The sequence below is a fragment of the Delphinus delphis genome, chromosome 1 (genome assembly GCF_949987515.2).
Source record: "Delphinus delphis chromosome 1, mDelDel1.2, whole genome shotgun sequence".
NCBI lineage: Eukaryota > Metazoa > Chordata > Mammalia > Artiodactyla > Delphinidae > Delphinus > Delphinus delphis.
Window position 1 is genome coordinate 133,292,931 of NC_082683.1, and position 23,494 is coordinate 133,316,424.

The 23,494-nt window shown below is 44.7% G+C and overlaps 1 protein-coding gene across 2 annotated transcripts in view; it reads right to left on the reverse strand.

The window, feature by feature from the left end:
• The window catches only part of SEC16B (SEC16 homolog B, endoplasmic reticulum export factor), a 40,756-nt gene extending 17,944 nt beyond the window's left edge, over window positions 1-22,812 (reverse strand). For both annotated transcript variants that reach the window (XM_069541518.1, XM_069541517.1), the window contains exons 1-13: window positions 22,697-22,812; window positions 20,204-20,557; window positions 18,787-18,899; window positions 17,584-17,704; window positions 16,716-16,824; window positions 15,354-15,498; window positions 14,547-14,698; window positions 14,041-14,102; window positions 12,488-12,623; window positions 11,768-11,998; window positions 6,409-6,506; window positions 4,184-4,265; window positions 93-210 (exon numbers count right to left, since the gene is read on the reverse strand). In XM_069541518.1, coding sequence (XP_069397619.1) covers window positions 93-210; window positions 4,184-4,265; window positions 6,409-6,506; window positions 11,768-11,998; window positions 12,488-12,623; window positions 14,041-14,102; window positions 14,547-14,698; window positions 15,354-15,498; window positions 16,716-16,824; window positions 17,584-17,704; window positions 18,787-18,899; window positions 20,204-20,499 — 1,663 coding nt within the window. In that variant the 5' untranslated portion in view covers window positions 20,500-20,557; window positions 22,697-22,812. The remainder of the gene's footprint in view (window positions 1-92; window positions 211-4,183; window positions 4,266-6,408; window positions 6,507-11,767; window positions 11,999-12,487; window positions 12,624-14,040; window positions 14,103-14,546; window positions 14,699-15,353; window positions 15,499-16,715; window positions 16,825-17,583; window positions 17,705-18,786; window positions 18,900-20,203; window positions 20,558-22,696) is intronic.
• Window positions 22,813-23,494: the final 682 nt, after the last annotated feature.

Consider the following 23,494-nt stretch of genomic DNA (forward strand, 5'->3'; position numbering starts at 1 on the left):
GCCCAACACAGAACCTAAGAATCTAAGCACAGAGTGGTTAAAGCTGGCCTGGAAATAGAGGAGAGGAGGGGATGGAACTGGTGTCTGCTTACCCAGGGTGTCCCCCATGGTGACAATCGTGCGCTGATACAGCTCCGGGTCCCCACCTTGATTCGACAGAATCACAGCCAAGTGCGGCCTCCAGTCTCCCCACTGCTCGTCCCCACAACACTGAAAAGCAGCAGAAAAATTGAAAATTGACTGAGCAATGTAGCCCTGACCAGAATATAGGTAAGTAAGGAAGGTTGTTGTCTATTTCCTGGTTTTCCGGGAACGCGCATTATGCTGCCGGCAATGTGGCCACTCATTGATTTTGCGTTCTCTTTTTAAAAAAGCAAAACTCTTAGAAGGATGAATAGGCAGGCAGACAGACACATTACACACATACGTACACACACACACACAGGGATGTTGGGAGTAGATAAATGGAATGACACTCTTGGTCCATAATTTTCAGATTTCCTCCTGGTGCCCCTAACCCCAATAGCTAGGGACAAAATCAAAAAAAACCAACTGATGTTTCAGTGGGAGGCAGAGGATCAAATACCCTTGGTTCATGGGAAGAGTTAGAAGCCAGTTAGAAGACAGGGGAACACTGGGCTCCTTGATACCTATTACCAAATGGCTAATGTTTTCTGGTTTTACAAAGCCAAAGCCGTCTCTCACACATCACCTTCTTTAATCTTCACAACAACCCTGTGAACTCTAATTCCTATCGCCTCTTGAGGAGTGAGAAAATCAGGCCAAGTGGCCCAGCCAGCACTGTGTCCCCTTCCTCTGGTGACCATGCAGAGGCAGCAGAGCTCCACGAGGGGGCGGTAGAGTATAATCAGAGAAGTGGGAGCAGGCAGAAGCCCCTCACGAATGATGGGCCGCGCTTCTCCTGAATGAAGGGGAATTTCAGGACAGGGAATATCAATAAGGAAACAACACAATGTCACAGAAATGACACGGGCCCTGGATCCACCTGGGGTCCTGCCTCTTGAGCAAGTTTCTTTATGTCTTTGAACCTTTGTTTCTTTATCTCTTAAATGGAGATCATGATGTCTACCTGCCAGGATTTTTTTTTTTTTTACATCTTTATTGGAGTGTAATTGCTTTACAGTGTTGTGTTACTTTCTGCTGTACAACAAAGTGAGTCAGCTATATGTATACATATATCCCCATATCCCCTCCCTCTTGCGTCTCCCTCCCACCCTCCCTATCCCACCCCTCTGGGTGGTCACAAAGCACCGAGCTGATCTCCCTGTGCTATGCAGCTGCTTCCCACTAGCCATCCATTTTACATTTGGTAGTGTATATATGTCCATGCTACTCTCTCACTTCATCCCAGGATAACTGTTGATAATAATATAGTTAGATGAAGCCCATAGCATAGTGCCTTACACTTGGTTTGCACATTATAAATTACATGTATATAAATACACACACACACACACACACACACACAGAAGCACAGCAAAGGAAAGAGGTGACTTGCAGACCCGTCTCTCCTCCAATTTGTTATACTGAAAAGATAGAGCAGGAGATTGACAGTAATAGCTAAGATCTGGAGGTCAAAACAATTCACAGTTATTTGGTATTGTCTTTGTAATTATCCCATAGAACAAAGGATGCTTTATCCAACTCCATTTTATAGTGACTCTGTTTATCTGGGCAATGCAGTGTGAATGAGGACGAGGATGACAATAAATCACAATAATAACAGCAGTTCTCACTTACTGCACCCTGACCCTGGGCCACGGCCTGTGCTAATAAGCACGTCTCCTAAGAACAGTCACGTGCATTGGGTACTATTATTATCCCCATTTTAACATGTGAGCCAGGCTCTTTCTTGCTGAAACTAAAGGGACTAGCAAAAGAAAAGCCCTTGCTAAAAGAACAAAAACTTAGAAATAATTCTTCTGTCTCCTCCCCCCGGCGATTTGGAAAAAAAATCACTGTAAAGCAGGTCTATGGAGGGAGAAGAGAGAGAGAGAACGCTTATTAACTAACTTGAGTGGGCCAAGCATGGTGGTTGATATGTTCAGATATTCTCTCCCCTTTAATTTTTACAGTAGCTCTGTTAGGCATCAAAATGCCCACAAAGAAGAAAAGCTGAGGCTCTGAGATTAAGTAGCAGGGTCCAGTTCCCACAACAGTGAGGAGTAGAGTCTAGGTGAAGCCTCTGACAGAAGCCCACGTCTGTGTTTTCCAGCTGCCATGCTTTTTCCACTACTCCTCTTATTATAAGTACCAAAGTCTAGCCTTTTACTGGATGCTACGATGCTAGGAAACTCTCAAACACTAGGCTCAAATACTGCAAATATCACCTCTGGCTCCTCGGTTTTCTCACCCAAGAGTAGGGAACATTTAGCAAACTCTACCAGTGTAATGAGACCCAATGGACTGTATGCTGATTACATCTTTTCCTGCATTTAGTGCTTTGTGACATGGTGCAATTTCATTGCAGAGCACAGGCCCTCAGCAGAATTGTGAGGTGCACCCCATGTTCCAGTATAGCCAGCTGGTTTGACGAGGGGGCATGAAAGTCATCATTTCTCTTTTCTTTTCTTGAAATTGTCCACAGCAATAAGAGAGGCAAAAAAGCAAAAGCGTGAAGTACATTTTCATTGAAACTAGGTGTCAGCAAAAATCCAAGCCTCTAAACACAAGAAAAGGCTTCCAAAAGTAATGGAGATTGAACAGAGGTGGGTTTAGGAGGCAGAGAGAATACCAGAGGGAGGGGATCCCACAGCCATCTCCACTGGCTGAGGAGAAGCAAAGATGCTCGCAGAAAACACCAGGTCATGCGGAAATGCCAGCTGCCCTGGAATATGGCCCTGGCACCTCCCCAGCTCAAACCTCCCATAAATAACCCATCCAGGGAAGACCTGAAGCCTATGAAGGAACAAGTACAGAATCGCTACAAATATACCATCAAGATAAAAGGAGGGGGGAAGGTAGAGAGAACATTCACCAGAAAAATGTTTCCACAAAACAAAGAATTGTCACCAAACATTTCATCATGAATTTAAGTAAAATAATGAAACAATTTGTTCTATGAAGCAAGGGTCTAAAGCTAAGTTACAGGAGCAGAGGAAAGAGATGGTGGAGAACAGGAGGAGGTAAATGTGACCTGCAGAGCTCAGGAGAGAAGTGGGAGAAAAATCAAAGAAATAAAGACAAAAATGGAAAAAGCACAGAAGCCAAGAGACACTGATGAAAACACAGTAAGGGACACACAGGATGGACACACAGCAAAAAAGAAGAAAGAAAGAATTGAAACCGAAAAAAAATTTTTTTAATTAAAGAGAAAATTATATATATATAATTCACATGTATATATGTATACAGTTCATATATATATATATATATATATATATATATATATATGAACTATATATATTTTGTGTATAGAGGGTGTTCCTGAAAAGAAAACCAAAATAAGAGAACAAAATAAATACTGAAGGATATAATTCAAGAAATTTCTCTGGAACTGTAAGATACGGATGCACATATTAAAAGAGCGTGCTGTATCCCCGAATAACTGACACAGACAGTCAACAACAAGATATATCTCAGTAAAGTTATTGGACTTTGAGGATAGGGAAGGAATACCTTGGGACAAAAAGATCAACGCTCTTATAATGGGAAAACTATCAAGCTGGTCTCAGGGTCTCCTGAGCCACATCCCACACTGATGACGTAGAATCTAACACGTCCAGCTTTGAAGGGTCACGTGCAGTGGTGGGGAAGAAAGAAAGCCTGGTTGTGGGAAGCGTGGAGAGCAGCCTCGGGTTCTCTCGCTATTTGCCACACAGCGGGTAGCGGTGGATTGTGGAAAGGGCACAGTCTTTGGAATCAGACAGACCTGGGCCCATCCTGACTCCACTACTCCTAGCTCTGTGATCTTGGTCATTTTACACCTTTGGGACTCAGTCCTCACGTCTGCAAAAGAGGGATAATCATTCCTACCTCCGTGCATTAAACGAAATAACATGCATCACAGCGCTTAGCACAGGGCCAGGCACATGGGAGGGGATTAACCAACAGTAATTACTTATTTTTCATCTCTAAAGCCATCGCCTCATTCCCGAGCAGTCCCTACCCCCTAAACCCTTAGGGTGCTGGGGTGTTGAGGGGGTCCTGTCACAGAGGGTACCGTGGCTGCCTGTGGGATCCTTCCCGACATGAGCTGGAAGAGGGTCTGCAGTGGGTCGTTGAGCGCCAGCGTGCTGGTGAAGCTGCAGAGAGAGGAGACCGTCCATCAGTGGGAATCCAGCCAAGAGAGCCTCTAACCCCTTGCCTGTGAGGCATAGGCCTCATCTACTTGTATTTGATTGGAGCAGCTTCTTTCGGAACTTGAGTCTCTCTTTTCAGTTGTGCCTCTGCTCCATCCCACGTTCGGATCTCCATCCCACCACACACGCCAAATAGATCTCATTACTGGGGAAGATCTTCGGCATTTTAGCACTGACTCCCTAACTCTTGAGTAACTATTTTGTTGGCCTCCGTCCATCACGGAGGTGAGCTACAAATACTTCAAAGACCCCTGAGAGCCCAACGGTGGGCACCTCCTCCCCAGGCACCCTCCACGTCCACTGCCCCACAGCAGCCCTCCTCCCCAAGCCCACAGCTCTCAGTGCTGTTTTCCGGGCTCATCGCTAGCCTGGGTCTCTACTGCTTTTTGCTCACAAGCACTATATCGTCATTTTCAGTAACCCAAGAGGCGTAGAGCAGGGACCAGAAATGATCATACTGATGACCAACCATGGGATCTGCTTAACAAGGATATAATAAGCTCTATGGCTGATTTGAGGTTTAAGCATACTCACTAAGAGATTTTTCATGATTCGCTGGGCCCCATCAGATAGCAATGGCCCAAGGCAAAAATCTGTAGCCGAGATATATGCTACAATGTGGAGTTGTGGGACGTTCGTTTCCAAAACCCAAAGGAAACTTATCCCTCGGAACACCATCTTTTTTTTTTTTTTTTTTTTTTTTTGCGGTACGCGGGCCTCTCACTGTTGTGGCCTCTCCCACTGAGGCGCACAGGCTCCGGACACGCAGGCTCAGCGGCCATGGCTCACGGGACCAGCTGCTCCGCGGCATGTGGGATCTTCCAGGACTGGGGCACGAACCCGTGTCCCCTGCATCGGCAGGCGGACTCTCAACCACTGCGCCACCAGGGAAGCCCAACACCACCTTTTTTTTAACAGCACCTTTCCTCCGGAGCTCAGAGTGCTTCTCCTAATAGAAGTTCAGTGCTTCTCACCATTCCGGTCTCTGAACATAATGAAGTACGTGGTGGTGTCGCTAGTCCCCGGGAAAACCGAGGGTCAGAGCAATAAAGAGATTTCATGGAAGCCATGGTGAAGAATGGGCTCCCAGGTAGTGACAGACGTTAGCCCCACAGACTGAACTTAAAGTGTGGGTGTCCATCTTCTCATCCAGCTCTCTGCCCAATGGGATGTACGGGGGATTGAAATATAAGATAAGCAGAGACGGTAGCCTCGTGGCTTTAACCAACATGAGAAGATAAACTTTGAGGTACCATCCTTTTCTCTGTCTAACCCAAGGCTGCTCCTTATAGGAGGGCTCCCACCCCAGCCCACCCCTGCCACACATCTGTCCCCGACAGTCCATGGATGCTAACTGCAGCCTGAAGGGCTGACCCCTTACAGCACCCCATACACCTCCACCTCCACTTGGTTCTGAGTCTCTTCAGCTGTTTCATTGCCCTTGTTCTAAACTCCTGGCTAGGTACTCACACCTCCATTCCTATTCCGTCCTGGTTTGGGTATTATTTCCGGTCCCCCTGGCACCCGGGTCCTGGTGGCCCAGTGTAACCTGAAGGGACGCCTTCAGTCTTGACATCTCCCAGTAGATGAAGACTGCTGGATCTGATCCCCAGTCCTATAAACCCCTTTCTACCACAGCTTGCAGTCCTGCTACCCTGTATCCCTCCCTACTTCCCAGCACCCACACCCGTGCTGCAGGACGAAGCAGGAAGTTACTAACTCTCAGTCGTCAGGCTCTGTCAGTTTCCCTTAAGTGATCGACCCCCTCACTGATGGAACTCTCCGGAGCAGACCCTCCCAAAGAGAGAAGGCTACTGCAATGTAGAAACCTACTTACTTTTTGGAAACTTTGACCCTGGGAAACATTAGTAAAATGTTTTATTCAATTTACCAGCTAGAAAGAATGTGTCTGTGTCTAGTTTATTAGGATCTGGAGAAGAGAAATGCTACGTCCAACTTAGAATTGGAAAGATGCTTGGAGGGTGGGGCCTTTCAGCGCATCTTGCATTTCTCCCCACCCTCACCTCCACCTTTGGAGGGGAGGCCGCTCTGCTCCATTGGTCTTCTTGGCACGTCCCCAACTCACCCACTCATGACCCAGCTGTAGGTCCTTGGGTCCATCTTGCTGGCAAGGAACAAAGCATGACCCCACAAATCATTCTTCATGGCCCACTCCAAGGCTTCCTGAAAACACAGACATCACCTTCAGTACCACCTCGCTCACCTGCCTCTAAGAGCGACAGCAAACGACTGTGCTTGGGGACTGCCCCACCCCCACCCCCGAGCAGCAGAGGCCGAGCTTCCAGGAAGACTCTCAGAGCCTCCCCTGCGAACGTGAGAAAGGAACGGGAGAGAAATGGCTTTAACTGGCAGGTACTTCTCTCTAAGCTGCCCCTTTCTCCAGGCTTCACCTTATCAAACCCCTTATGTGATTGCATTAGCTCCCCCTGAGGCATAGTTTCCAGTTAGCTTTATCTCTTTAGCCAAAGTCACACAATACTTTTATGAACCTAAGCACCAAAAAATATGAGAAGCATCTCACCCCCAGCACTGGGTTTCAAAAGACGAGTTGCGAGATGGTGTTCATGGGGGCGTGGTAGAGGAACCATTTCTTTCTTTCTTTCTTTCTTTTAATTAGTTTTTATTGGAGTATGATTGCTTTACAATGTTGTGTTAGCCTCCACTGCACAACCAAATGAATAAGCCATACACATAAAGATACCCCCTCTTGAGGAATCATTTCTTTTTTTTTTTTTTTTTTTTGCGGTACACGGGCCTCTCACTGTTGTGGCCTCTCCCGTTGCGGAGCACAGGCTCCGGACGCGCAGGCTCAGCGGCCATGGCTCACGGGCCCAGCCGCTCCGCGGCATGTGGGATCTTCCCGGACCGGGGCACGAACCCGTGTCCCCTGCATCGGCAGGTGGACTCTTAACCACTGCGCCACCAGGGAAGCCCCAAGGAACCATTTCTTTATTAACAACTGTGGCAGAGACTGCGAGCTCCTCACCCAAATCCAAGTTCCCCTTCCTAGGCCAAGAGCCGGACTGCATTTCCCACCTCCCTGGCACTGAGGTGTGGCACTGAGATGGGAAGGGAAGCGATGTGTGAAGCTTCCACGTCTGGCCCAAAGAACCCCTCCCCGTGCTCAACCCTCCACGGCCTCTTCCCCCTCGGGCTGGAACGAAGATGACTCCCGGAAACTTTAGAGACTCTGCATTGAAGATGGTGGAGCCTCCTACAGCTGAGTCCCCGGGTGAGTACATGGAGGAGGGCTGCCCCATCTTCTGTTCACCTGCCCGTTACTCTCGCATGAAAAAAAAGAGGCTGCTATTATGGTCTGGGGGGGGGAGGGTCGTTGGTTGGTTGGTTTGTTTTTGGCTGCACCACGCGGCATGCAGGATCTTAGTTCCCTGACCAGGGATCAAACCCATGCCCCCTGCTTTGGAAGCGTGGAGTCCTAACCACTGGACCACCAGGGAAATCCCGAGGCTGCTGTTATGTTTAAGCCAGTATACATAATAGTTAACCTACCCCCAGCTAATACTATAACTAACTGCTTACTATCAAGTGCTTGTTAACTATCAACTTCATACGTCAAATTAATGACACCGTTAACTTGGTGACATGGGTTTGAAGCTGCAAATTTTAAAACATACACACACACATACTCACCTCTTCATTTAATTTTCAAACCTATTTAGTAAGAACTTAATTTATATGTGAGGTTGACCTGGTATTAATAATTTCCTTAGTGCCCCCCAAATAATGTGATTTTTGGACAGGAGGTCACTAATGAGGTATTTCCACCTCCAAACGAAAATTTATCTGATTATCCCAACATCTCCCATGTTATCTTCTTTGAAGAGAGAATAAATTTAAACAATCACAGTTAAGAAATTCAGCCTCATATCCAGTGGAAGTAAAAATGACATTAAGATTGCTCTTTTTGAAACGACAAGGTCCTACTGTATAGCACAGAGGACTATATTCAATATTCTGCGATAAACCATAATGGAAAAGAATATTTAGAAAAAGAACGTATATATATGTATAACTGAATCACTTTGCTGTACAGCAGAAATTAACGTAACATTGTAAATCAACTATACTTAAATTTTTAAAAAAAGAAAAACAAGTGAAATCTTTAAAAAAATGCTCTTTTTGTATGTTAAACTATTTCATAATAGTATTTTTAAAAGGAATTACTAATGATTGGTTGAGAATTACTAGTTTACTCAAAAATCTGCATCTCCAAAAATATAATTTAAGAATAAGTGAAGAAATTGAGAACTTATATCAAGGATGTCAATCTCACACAATGCCAGAAATAAGACCCCAGTCAAGTGTTAAAGGTTTTAAAGATATTGTGGTGTCCAGCTCCTCATAGATCACCGTGAACTCCCATAGTGCTCTACCTACCCACCGCTTACCTTTGGGTCAGTGTATGACAGGAGATGTGGTGGGTGATTACAAGCCCAAGCTCAGGCACCAGGCTGCCTAAATCTAAACCCTGGCTTTATTATTTACTAACTTTCCTCCTTGGTAAATACATAAAACAAGAATAGGACCTACTACGAAGATAAATGAGATAATGCATGTAAGGTGTTAAGTGAGTATCTGGCACATAGAAAGTATTTTTCAAATATTCGCTTTATTGCTGTTGTTATGGTCATTATTTATCATTCTTAAGGAAAGAGATTATCACTGATTTATTTCTGTATCCCCTGACTGGGTTCAATGTCTTAGAAGTAGCAGCTGCTTAATAAATGTTTATTGAATAAATGAATCACTGGTGAAATAGCAAGTCCCTACTATATAATGAATACACACACACACACACACACACACACACACACACACATATACATACATACAGATGCTATAAGTTGATCCCATTAATTTTCACTGAGTATATCTTGCACTCATTTAAAAGATAGCATCACATACAAATACATACACACAATTAAAGATTTAAATGTAAAGGTGAAGTCACAAAAGTACTTCAACTTTATTTTCATAAATCAATTTTGAAGCAGGAAAAACCTTTCTAAATATGACCCCAAAAAAGTGATTTTGGACAGAAAATCCTAAAAAAGTAAAGCGCTTCTACAAATCAATAAGTGGGTATCAAAAATCCGACAGAAAAATGTGGAAAATCCATGACAAAAAATAATCACAGATTAAAGGATATTCAACTTCATTTATAATGAGAAATGCAAATAACTACTATACATTTTTTCACCTCTCAGATTGGCACATATCCAAAAGTCTGGAAACACACTGGGCTGGTGACAGAGTGGGGAGACAGGCACTCTCATACATTGCTGGTAGAGTAATCGGTACAACCTCTAAAAGAACAATTTGTCGATATCTATCAAAATTACAAACCATATACCCTTTGACCCAAAGCTTCCACTTCTACAAACTTTCCTTACATATATTCTCTCCACAGGGCAAAATGACAATGTTATTCATTGCAGCATTATTTGTAATAGCGAAAGACTAGAAATAATCTAAATGTCAATCTATAGAGGTTTAGTTGAATCAATTATAATTTATCTATAGAAACCTATGCAGCCGTAAGAAATAATGAGGAAGGTATTTATATACTATAAGGAACAGGAGACAGCAAAACGTGGCCTGAAGACCAAATTCAGTCCACTGCCTGTTTTGGTACAGCCCCACAAGCTAAGAATAGTTTTTACATTTTTAAATTATTGGAAAAAATCAAAAGAAGAATAATGTTTCACCACATGAAAGTGATATATATTTCAAATTTCTATGTCGATAAATGAAGTTTTATTGAAACACAGCCACACCCATTTATTTACAGATTGTCTGTGGCTGCTTTCAGGGGACAACAGCACAGTTGAGTAGAGACCCCATGGCCTGCAAAGCCTAAAATATTTACTGTCTGTCCCTTTACAGAAAAAAATTGCCAACCCCAACATAGAGTGTTTCCTAAAGTATTTTGCTAAATGACAAAAGGAAGGTAAAGAAATGGTACATAGTATGCTATAAGGGAACAAAGGAGAAAATAATTATATATGCAGAAAATATCTCTGGATATTTCAATGAGAGAAATTGCATGGCTGCGAGGGGGTGGGGGACAGCATCATTTCTCCCATTATATCCCTTTCATCTTTTGATTTTTTTAATTAGATTGATTCAAATTGATTTCAGTCATATATTCAAATATTTAAGACTTTTGTAAAATGTAAGTTCAACTTCAAAACTAAACAAGGCATAAAATAATAGGGAAACACGTGAGGTGATGGATGTGTTAATTATCTAAATGGGAGGAATCCTTTCACAATGTATATGTATATCAAACCATCACACTGTACACTTTAAATATCTTACAATTTTGTCAAATATACCTCAATTTAAAATTTTTAATTAATAAATTCTAATTTACATATCAAAAAATAAACAAGGCATCACTTCATCAGTGGAATTAAAGTATTCAGTATTGATAGGTATATTTTAGATATAACTGATGGGGATATCATTTGTAAACAAATTTTCTGGAAACTGACTTAGTGTATATGTGAAGAACCTTTTAAAAGTGCATAGCCTTGGGACTTCCCTGGTGGCACAGTGGTTAAGAACCCGCCTGCCAATGCAGGGGACATGAGTTCGAGCCCTGGCCCGGGAAGATCCCACATGCCACAGAGCAACTAAGCCCGTGCACCACAACTACTGAGCCCACGCTCTAGAGCCTGCGAGCCACAACTACTGAAGCCTGTATGCCTAGAGCCACAACTACTGAAGCCCACAAGCCTAGAGCCCGTGCTCCGCAACAAGAGAAGCCACCGTGATGAGAAGCCCGCGCACCACAACAAAGAGTAGCCCCCACTCGCCACAACTAGAGAAAGCCCGCACGCAGTAACAAAGACCCAAAGCAGCCAGAAGTAAATAAAATTTAAAAAAAAAAAAATGGTGCATAGCCTTTAACTGAGTAGTTCTACTTCTAGGAATGTATCTTAAAAAATCAGCCAAAGGTTTATACAACAAGATGTTCGAATGGTATAATTTATAATGGGTGACAAATCTGTACACAGCCTATATATTCAACAACAGTGAACTGGTTAAATAAAATGTGATACATTCATATAATAGAATACAGTCCATTTTTTAAATGGTACGTTTTAATGCTATGAGAGTATTTCACCATATACTCTTAAGGGGAAAAGAAAGAAGTAATTGTATATGTAATTTAATTTGATTTTTAATATATACGCATTGAAAATGCTAGAAATAAATATATCAAAATGTTAACAGGCATTATCTTTTAGTGATAGGATTATGGGTGTTCTTCTTTTTCTTTGTACCTTTCTGAACTTAAGTGCTATAAAATGAGTATATGTCACTCATACAATTGGGAGGGGTGAGCGGTGGGGATGCTGGTTACTTTTTTAAGCAGAAGCGGGCACAGCACTTGCCTTTTTCCTTCCATAGTAGAGCAACTTAGTGAATTTCTCCACGATCTGCGCAGGCGTCTCCACGCTGGGGGGAACCTCCCCAGTGAGCAGGTTCCGGGTCCCCAAGCTCAGTACTGGCCAGTCCTCATCCGTCAGGTTGATGAGGTTGGCCACAGGCGGCTGCCGCTTGTACTTCTCCAGCTTCTTGCAGTCCTGCACCAGCAGCTCCGCGATGTCAGACCCCACCACGGACTGCAAGGGAAAGAGGGCCATCCTGGGAGAGAATCCTATTCATCCTCATGCTGGCAGCCCAGGCTGAAGAAGGAAGGCACCAGAGCACCTGCCCTCTTCAGGAAGAGGCTGACGTGCAAACACAAGACAGCCCCTTCTTAGATTGTTGTAATTCAAACTCCAGCTTCACTCTCATGCTTGCTTTCTGCCTGTCAGGAGCCACAACGATGACCAGAAATATGCACACTCTCCCAGGTGTATCATCTGCTTAGCGCAGTAACCCAAGAACTGGGCGATAACCCCAGGCTAGTGGAGAAGGGCAGGGGAAAGGTTAGCATTAGCAAACTGGCATTGACATCTGAGCAGTTTTTCCCCTTGAGGCCATTTGTTGCTTCTTTAATGTTACCTTTTATAATCAATCATGCCACAAGCCAAATCTTCTCTCTCCCAGGAAGACTTCAATTCCAACCCAGCCTGCACCTGCCCACCTGCCAGCGCGGTGATACTGACCCCGTTCTGCCGACAAAGGAGAACCAACAGTTGCCACAGTAGAGCCGAGTCTCTGCTCCCTGGTGTCTCAGATTTGCGACTCTGCGCTGCTTTCTGCTGGCAAAACGTCACGATGTCCACCTTGTGTACATCTTCCCTATGGAGAGATTTCAGGGAGCAAAGAGTGAGGGACAGATTCCTCCCCCGGGTAGGACCACAGTCCCCTCCTACAGTGTGAGGGTGCTGCTGGGGCTGGAGATGGGATAGAAGCCTGACAATCCAGGACGGGGGTAGTGAGTCTATAGCTACAGAATAGTTGTTTCCTTATAGAACAGGAAGGGACCTCAGAGATTCTCTCGTCCACCCTCTCCATTTTACAGAGGAGGAAACTGAGGCCCAGAGACCTGAAATGACTGTTTGGTATCAAGGAAGAGCACAGACTTTGGGCTCAGACAACCCTGCGTTTAAATCTAGCCAGCCACTTCTCAGCTTACACAAGTTTCTTATCTCCTCTGAGCCTCTGCTCTTTTCGCTAAAATAGGAATAGTTAAAAAGTCTACCTCCAACTCAGTATCTTGTAATAACCTATAACGGAAAAGAATTGGAAAAAGAATAGATATATATACCTATGTATATATATCTATATGAATTACTCTGCTGTACACCTGAAACTAACACAACATTGTAAATCAACTATATTTCAAACTAAAAATTTTTTTAAAGTCTACCTCCGTACAAAAAGGAATTAGCCAATTGTGTAGTGTATATAAGTGCTCAATAAACAGGAATTATTATTTGCTTGAGATCATTCAATGAAATCAATCAAACTGGGACCAGTACCCTAGTGTCCAAATACCCAGCTCGGTGCTCTACCCCACATCTGTACACCCGTGTGTAAGAAATGGAGACAACACTCATTTTTACTTGAAGGAACTGTCAAAATACTATGGGGATTTTCTTGGAGGGGGAAGCTTCAGGATAAGAACACATTTACACAGGAGTGATGATATTTTAAGGGCTTTGGGGTGCATTATCTCACCTCTGACACCAGCCAGGACTCCTCTCTCCACGACAAAGGGCATCCTGAATATTTATCGGTAACATGACTAGCAATGTAAAAGCAGTTCTAGCTCAATCCTGCAGAGGGCAGACTTGCACACTGTCCAGTAACTCAAATGCTGGCCATGTTACTTATCTCTCCAGAAAAAATTTTTCCATATGATCCACTTGCCTATGATTTCCCAGGCTGTGTTCCACTCTTCTACCAGTTTAAGTACTATTAAGTACACAGAACGCTAAAACCCCTTACCATGTAGGCTTTGTAAAATAGAACTGATTTCAGATTTTTAAACCTTTTTAAGTTAATTTTTCTTTCTGCCTTTCAACACTCAAATTGCTTGTCAAAATGGCTCAGGCCACATTTGGCTCCAACTTGTAGCACGGAGATTCCACTCCAACGGGGAGAGACATTTTCTTTCAAGGAAGTCAAGAACAAATCCCCAAAATGCTGATCTGGGCAGGAAGATTTTATAGGTTTCAAAAGCCCTTATTTTGCAGCTCTCATGGTAATTTACCTAATCAGGGGTCCTGAGAAAGTCCTCATCTTTTCTTGTTCCTCAGAATCATTAAGAATAACCTGGAACAAAAAATCAAGTTTGGTCTTTAAGACTATGTCCCCCCAGTGCCCCATTGCTCAGTTAAGTCCAGCATCAGAACCCAGAGCCATGATCCTAGGATGTGGCTCAGTGCCTCATGGAGAAAGCAGAGGACAGAAATGAGCTCTCTAGTTGCTGAATATGACCCAATAGCATCTCATGAAAAACAGAAGTCTAGCATTACTTCTCTCACAGAAGAGCCCCAGCCATTCCTTCATACACACACACACACGCGTGCGCGCGCGCGCGCGCGCACACACACACACACACACACACACACACACACACACACACACACACCAATCCATAGGGTGCCTGGCCCAGTCCCCTCCAAGAGCACCCTATTCCTGGAGATGCCCAGGGCTCAGGCAAAGGGAATCAGGGAGCAGGGTGCTGACATTCCGAGGACACAGAATCTTGTTTACCTCCATGCTGTGCAGTTCAACAAGGGCCGTCTGTCCATCACTGAGAGATCTGGGACCCACACACACCAGCTGACCTCCTGGCCCAAAACTCACAGGCACGTGAGGGATGTAGAACTTCATGGGTGTCTTGGGACCAGCTGCCGAGATGTCCTCTAACCAACAGACACAGATGGACACTGTTAGCATTACTGCCACTGCTTTGCTTTACTTTAGAAATACTCCACAGACACACTTCTTTCCAAATTCCACCTGGGACCAAGATAAGATTCTGGATGGGCTACATAACTAGAAGAAGCCCATGCTCCAATAAGAGCTGAACCTCTGAGAATATGTCAGAATATAATGCAAGGAGCTGATGGTTTGGCACAAATGATAATGTACCAGGGCCAGACTCCCAGCAATGGTGACACGCTGGGAACTCTGGTTCTCATAGCCCCAGTACTCAGGGCAAGTCTCCTACATCCAGACCTTTGTGACCTGCCTTCACTTTCCCAAACTGACTCTGGTCTTTATTTTCTTCACCTATTACCTAACAGTACCTCTGAGTTCCGCCTCTCCCAGCCTGGTGATGGCTAGGGGCAGTGTTCCCTTCCAAGAATCAGCTATGATGCAATCTCCAGTACCAGAGAAAAGGGGGGAAATGGAGCCAAAGTTGGCCACTCTGCTCAGGAGACCTACCTACAAAAATGAGGCAGACAAATGGTCTGCTCTTGGAAATACAGGGCAAAGGTGACTTTCCAAGACATGTGCCACCCAGCCCTCTTCTCAACAGACTCAGCCAACTCCTTTGATCACTTCAGTACCCACCAGCCTGAACTGGACTCCAACCCGCTGCAGCCATGGGATCATACAGCTCAGAGGCATCTGTCATGTACTGACTGAGCTCATAGCTGCTGGAGGTGAGACCAGACTCGTGCTGCCGGAGAAGGTTGGACTCCTCGGTCAGTGATGGCTGAAATTGAAAACAACAAAACACATGGGAAGAATCGGAAGCACTTTCAGAGAGACGGTCCTCCCAAGTGTTTCTTCAAAGCAACAAAATTCAAACTTTCAAATAAATATAATGAATGTGGATGTGCTGAAAGGAAAAGAAGGGATCATTCAATCGACAGGTGTTTCCTAAAGGATTCACTGTGGCCTAGTGGGAAGCATGCAGGTCCTGGGGTCAGGGAGGGTGAATTCAATCCCAGCTTTGTCAATACCAAGTGCTGTGAACTTGAACAAGTGACTTAGACTTGCTGAGCTCAGGACCTTTATCAGCAATGTAGATAATCATACCTACCCTATATAGTTCAAGTACTTACTCTTGCATTCATTCACCAACTGTTTAATGAGCACTTACTATGCTCTAGGTGCTATGCTTTCCCTAAGGATACAGGTGTACAAGAAATTCACGGAATTTACATCCTGAGGACTGTAAAACAATGGATGCAAACAATGGATACAAAAGCTCTTTGTCCACACTGTAAAGTGCTGTACGTGTGTACAGCTGCTGTTATTGTGTTGTTGTTACTGTTAGTCATGATAGGTGCCCCGCCCTGTGAAGCATCAGGTGTACAGAAGAAACTGTCCCCACAAATCATATAAATCTCATCAGGGATACAAAATTAATACAAGACTGTCAAAAATGAAGAGCTTTTCTCTGTAGTGTGTTTGTAACTTTTCCATAAATCTAAAATTATTCCAAAATTTAAAGTTTATTGTAAAAAAAATTCAAGAGCTCCATTTTGTAACCCAGCTGGTACACACAGTAAGATTTTAGAAAAGAGAGGTGGAAGAGTCAAGAAAAGTTCTGCTTTTCAGACCTGAATTAAAAGATTCTAGCAACTTCCCACTTCCTGGGTAAACTGAATTGCTAATCCACTGGGATACCGGTGACAGCCTCTTCTCTTTCCTACCTTGAAGTGACTTGGGTGACATTTCCTGATCCAGCCAACTTGGCAAAAAAAATGCAAAAGGGCCAGATGAGGGCCCCAGATCCAGAAGACTGAAACAGGGAGCAGGGAAAGGAAGAGGTGGGTAGAGGCTCTGCCAATTGGGGAGGAATGGGACCCTTCAGACTGCTGGCCACTGGGGACCCCGCCCCACGGGGCCCTGCTCTGCCCCTACTGACGAGGGCAGGTGTGATGCACTGTCACAGACCACCAGCCCCATGTCACTTCAGGTTACCTTGTTTTTCTGGGCCCCAGTTAGCGGACTCTCCACAGATAAGTCCCCAGGCCTCTCCTGTCCAGAGTTAGAAGCAGGACTGTCTTTATAAGGGTTCCAATGCTTAGATCTGCGGCAAAATGACAGGAGCAGGTGAGAGGGGGTCCAGGGCAGGCCAGCAAGGCTGAGCTGCTCTCTGCTGGAGGCTGTTCTGCTGCAAAGCGTGGGCAGGTGTCGGGTTGGCCCGTGTGTCGCAGGGAAAAGCCTTGTCCTCCATTTCTCCGCCTCAGTCTATTGGACCAGAAAAACAGGAGCTCCTGGGGTTCACAGTACAGTTACTAGAAGTGGCCCCAAACCCTGCAGAGGAGGCTCAGTCTCTGTAGCCTGACGTCCTGGAATAAGTTAAGTCAGAGCAGCTGGGCTGGTGAGTTCCAGGCAGGGTTAAGGCACCAGGTCTAAGGGCACCAGACGGGTGCTTGAACAAAATGCTGTTCCCTGCTCACCTTATCCCACGGGAGAGCCCATTCTCAGGGCACAGGAGGGGGCAGAGGAGAAGCACCCCAGCCACAGGCAGGACCCAATCAGGAGAACTTCTGCAAGGCCACATCTGTTCCGAGGCCAACATAGAATTAACGCCCTCCTCTAAGATGGACCTCAAGTAATCTCACAGGTTTTGGGAACCACCTCTCAGAATTAAGAATCCCTCCTCCTAGTGTCCATGGGAACAGCTGGTCCCAGCCAACCCAGGCTACTCTCACACCCCTGTGGCCAGAACAAAAGCAGACGGGCTTCTGAAGATGAGGGACCAGCACCAGATGACATAAGGTTTGCCTAACATAGCCTGCGTTTGGCTGAATCACGTTGAACCGGTCTCTCCTTTCACACTTACTGGAACTGGGTCTCACTATTTGTTCCAAACGGACTATTCTGGTTTTCATGTTGGTGTTCATTCAGGTACTTTTGATCTCGATAATCTTCATGCCAGATATAAGGACTCCCTTGCCTTGCCACTGCACCCTCAGAAAAAAACAAAATAAAGACAGGTCACTTCCTATTCCTAAAAGTTCAGAAAGACACTAGCAAGCCATGAAGCTGAGTTCCTGGAGCACAGCAGGTATAAAAACATACAATCATCCCTCCGTATCCATGGGGGGGATTGGTTTCAGGATCTGGGGAAGTTCAAGTCCCTTATATAAAATGGTGTAGTGTTTGCATATAGCCTATGCACATCCTCCATATACTTTAAATCATCTCTAGATGAATTATAATGCCTAATACAATGTAAATGCTATGTAAATAGTTGCAAATACAATGTAGGTGCTCATGCAAATAGTTGCCTACAAGCAGCAAATTCAAGTTTTGCTTTTTGGAATTTTCTTTTCTTCGAATATTTTCAATCATCAGTTAGAGGCAGACCCGCAGATTCGGAGGGCTGACCGTATTTGCCAAATTGAGTAAAGTAAAGTTGATAAGTAAAAGCCAACAGTGAAAGTCCATAAGATGCATCTCTCTGAACCAATGAGCACAGCTCTATACAATGGAGATCTTATGTGTGTGCACAGATGTTTGTGTTTTCAACGTTGAAACAGGTTTCTCTTTGCTAGCAGGTCAGAAGATGCCTTTAGTACCTACCTAAAGCCTTACTATTGGTGTAAGGTTTAAATTCTTTTTTTGTACATATCTGCCTCCCTCAGGGTAAATGATGGTCAGACTCATTACAGCCCAGCCACACACTTGATGACTTCACTGTTAAGAGCTGGCTTCACTGTTACTTGGTCAGAGACTATAATCTTAGAAGAAAAATATGGATGAAGTACAAACCACCCATAATACTAGTAATGTAGTAACAGTGTCAGTGCCGTCATCTACACGTACAAAGAAAAATGACTCTTTTCTATCTCTTCTTCTCAAGACATTTAGCAGTAGTGTCATTGCTGTGGCCTCATCTGGCCAAGCAAGAAGCAGGTGAGGCTGGGGCTCTACCTCAGCCCAGCAGGAGACCCAGGGTGAGGCTCCGAGCACGGCCCCTTTGCCCTCTGCCCTATCTGACCAGCTGCACCATCCCAAAGGCTTCTTGGAGATTATTCCGTACCTCCTTCTTCCCGCAGCTGCTGCGGGTGTCCATGGTAGTAATAACTTCCATAAGCATATTCTTCCCTTAGGGCTGGAGAGTGATAGCTTTGATAGAGATCCTCAATGCCCGGCCTAAAGGATCACAAAGAAGACCAGGCATTCAAGGATGAGCATGGTAAAGAGAAAAACCAACGGAGGACTTGACAAACGAAACAACTTCAGAGGACAGAACTGTGACCCCTGTCTAGAATCTGCTCTAAAGCCACGGTTCATTCTGGATCCCATAACCAAAAAATCCAGAATCAGAGCAGGAGTAGGACCGTTGTGTCAGAAGAAGGCTGCAATTTTTATAGCAAAACCATAGCCAAGTGTCTCATTCTCCCTCCCATGGTCCCTCTTGCTCCTCCAATACACACACAACCAACAACACAAAATATTATCTGAGAAAACCCTGCTCTGACATCACCTTAGGAAACCCCTTCCCAAGAAGACTGTGTAAGTGCCTCATATACCACTGCAATTCCCATGCATATTATAGATGGCAATGAGATGAAAAAGTCAAGTTGGACCATCTTAAATCTGATTGCTTTTATTGCCTCTGTCCTTAACATACCTTCCTTCGTGAATTCAACAAAGGAACGTCATGTTGTTCGTATCTTTATCAATTAATAATTCTTTACTATTTCATAGGGGCAGAATTCTTTACAATAATTGTCATAATTTCAACCCTAAATCTGGAGGCAGGAAAACATCACCCCACCTGAAAAAGTTAAAGTAGAAAATAGATGGCTTGCAACATTAAATATGAAGTCCAGGAGGAGGAACTCCAGATTCTCCAGATTCTCCTAGAATTACCTCACTGAGACCTCTTCATTCTGAATTTGGAGCCTACAAGCTTGTATTTGCTTTCTCTGATTTTTTTTTAAGTTCCCATTCATTCACTCAATACATCGTTTATTTCTGTACCCATCACACTCTAGGTGATGTTCTAGGCACTAGGGCTCTTCTTGGTGCTGGTGGGTCAGTGCTAACCCTGGGTCAGAGTCTTCCAAAGAGGATAAGGAACTTTTTATAGAGGTCCATAGGAAAAGCTTTTCCAGAGTCTACAAACATTGCCTTTTGTGATCCCAGAGTAAGAGGGTCTCATCTGCTGTCTTGAATTTCATCATTCTTTCTACCCTCTCCCCGCATCACCCAATCACATTGTGATGGCTTCTTTAAGAAGCTCCCCTAGGGGATAAAGAAAGGAAAATATTATATTTTCAGTCACCAAAATCCAATTTGGGAGAGGAAAGCGTATAGCTAAGTCAGTGCAGTAGGGTGGAGAAGGAAAAAGAAGAAAAAGAGGAGAAATAAAAGGAAAAGGAACAAGGAAAAGAGCAATCTGTTTGTAAGCATTTAGGAGAGCTGGGTCAATTCCAGCTCTAAACCCATACCTTGAATACAACTGACTGGGATAACCACCTTTATAATAGTCATCCCTGGACACAGGCGGATGCCATTCCCCAGGCCTGGACGCGTAGTGAGGCTGCTGGTGGTCTGCCCCAGGGTCCTGCTGTGGTTGGGGGCTCCTGCCCATGTCTTGTTCTTGTTGGACCCTCTCTCCATTGTGCCAAGAGTGACGAATAGGCCGATAGTATCTATCTCTCTGAAGCCCTCGGTCTGGATCCCTTGATGGTGCTGGGGGCCTCCCCTCTGGCTGAGGCAGCCACTGGGGAACCCAAGGCTTCATCCCTGACCTTCTGAATTTCTCTCGTGTTTTGAGTCAGTTGTGTAGTTATTTTATCTTCCTACAGACAAAACAGAAAGAAAAAAATTATCATCATTTTAGGCCTATATCCAAACATGAAGGTTAATTAGGTTTTGTGAAAGAAGCACCTACGGTCCTCAAAATCTTCTATCTAAAACAAACCACACAGGCACTGATACAGAGATAGCTGAAAAAAATCTTAAGGAGATATTTGAAATAAATAACAGGCTAGACAACTATACTGATGTTGCTATAAAAATTAAAAAGTATATTTGGAGCAACAATAGATGTGGGAGGCATGGGAGAGAGAACAGTAATAGATGAAGCTCCAAAACACTATCAAAGTATCCCAATTAAATACATGTGTGCTGGACTTCCCTGGTGGCACAGTGGTTAAGAATCTGTCTGCCAAGGCAGGGGACATGTGTTCGATCCCTGGTCCGGGAAGATCCCACATGCCGTGGAGCAACTAAGCTCATGCACCACAGCTACTGAGCGCACGTGCTGCAACTACTGAAGCCCGTGCACCTACAGACTGTACTCTGCAACAAGAGAAGCCACCGTAATGAGAAGCCCACACACCACAACGAAGAGTAGCCCCTGATCGCCACAACTAGAGAAAGCTCGCGCGCAGCAACGAAGACCCAACACAGCCAAAAATAAAATAAAAATTTAAAAATACATGTGTGTTCACATATTCCACCAGTAAATGTTTATTCAACGTTTACTATGGAGGCCGTATGCTGTCATAGAAATAGAGTGGGTCTTAGACAGAGCTAGACCACAGTTCAAATCCTAACTCTGCCACTTATTAGCTAGTTAAATTTTTCAAGCCTTAATTTCCTTACCCATAAAATGAGGACCATAATGAGCTGACAGGGTCACTGTCAGAGTCAGAGATCCTTACACTCTGGCTGGTATATAGTAATTGTTCAATAAATAACAGTTAGTGTTATCAGAGATAAAGATTAGGGTAGTGTGAGCAGCTGAAGACATTTCCTAAATAAAAAGGAGCTTAAAGTGACCTCAAGAGACATCTTTTCTGAATCCTTGAAGTCTTAGAAGAACTAGGCCCTATAATCTGGCCATTCCTGCCCCTGCTCCAGGGGAGGCGATGAGACGCAAGTTTGGGATTGCTTCCCTGACAAACTAGAGAGCCGTGTCTGGAGATTTTAAAACCTGGAAGTCTCCCCAGCATCAAACTGATTTTCCCCACTTATGCTTCAAAATGGGAAATAGCTCCAGAGGACAAGATACCTTCCAAGCTTCTCTGCTTGTATCACAGAGCAGCACCCGCGTCCAGCTGCCCCCAAAGAAAAAGCACACATCACACCTTACTGCTGCTCAGGAGTCTCTCGTGTCAGAATACACAGCTCAGTCACACCCCGTGTTTCTTCTCCCTTGGGAACTATTTTACGTTGAAAAGTTCTGATCGGATCCAGTCAACTTGCTCCCACTCCTGAAACTCCCAGCCCAATATAAAAATGAATATCAGAACAAAAGGTCAAAGGGTGTGTGTTGAAATCAAGACGTCACACTGCTTGAACGCGGCGGAGCCAGGGTCCACAGCTATGAGCCGAGAGCTGTAAGCAGAACATACCAGAAGAACAAAGCACAGAAGTGCCTTCCACCTCGAGAGCAATCCAGCTCAGGAAAACCTGCACCTTCCTTCCCGTGTCAGCCCACTTGCTTGAAAAAGTCAGGTGCGATGAGAGCCTTTTCCAGCAAATCCCAGCAGAGGCCAAATGCCCCGGACACAGTGAAAGGCTAAATGGGTTTTTCCTGAAGGCCCACGGAACTTGATAGCATTTGGACACAAGCAATTTCAACAAGAAGAAAGCTTCTTCCACCTTGTTCCAGATATTTTCACTAGACAGCCCTCCTCCGACTGCAAAGGCGCAATACCCAGTCCCTTTGCCAAAGTCAACTATAATTGATTTTCATTGCCAAGATATCAACTCCAGCAGGTTAGACCTTAGGTTACAATTAAGGACCCCAAATGAAAAGCACCTAAGATTCTCCAAATGAAGGCATTACATCTACGGTGACAAGTCATACTCACACATCACGTAAATGACCCTCCCTGGTCCCACTAAGGTCAGTATTGCCTTTCCTAATTCGACAGCACAGCAAGTACAGCCAAGACAAAGCAAGCAAGGGCGCTAGCATTCCCACACACCTGCTCTGACGGCTCTCCACCACCTTCCCTCAGCGCAGCTCCAGGAGTGTCTGCTCTCCTCCTGGACACTGTCAAAGTCCAGGTGCCACATCTACCAAGACTTACCTGGCCCTCAGATCTACAGCCTGTCAGCTACCTTTGCCACGGCCTCCATGGAGCCGATTCACGAGGGCAAAGTACAGCGCAGCTCCCCCAGTCGGCCAGACCCGGCTTGGAGTATTTGCTCACAACCCTGTCAGAGGCTGCTGCTTCTGTTTGCCTGGTCGTAGGCTGAGCCAGGTTCACTCACAAGTGACATGTGACAAAGCATCCAGACCCCCACAGCAAACAAGGAGCAGAGACCCGAGGGAGAGGAAGTGCAGAAAGCCTTGAGGCAGCCTGACCCGGGGAGAAGAGCGTGGCCTATGGGCTGTGAACTCCTGGCTCGGCCACGAGTGGCTCTATCGCTCAGCCTCTCAGCTTCTTCTCTAAAAGGGGAATAACAGTACTTAGCTTATGAGGGTCATCGTGAGGAGTACAGGCAGACCTCAGAGATATTGCCAGTTCAGTTCCGGACCACTGCAACAAAGCGAGTCACAAGAATGTGCTGGTTTCCCAGGGAGTATAAAAGTTACGTCTACACTGTACTGTAGTCTATTAAAGTGTGCAATAGCATTATGTCTAAAAAACAATATACCTTAATTTTAAAACATTTTGTTGCAAAAAAAAATGCCAAAACAATTACAATAATAACATCAAAGATCACTGATCACAGATCACCAAAACAAATGTAATAATAATGAAAAAGTTTTAAATATT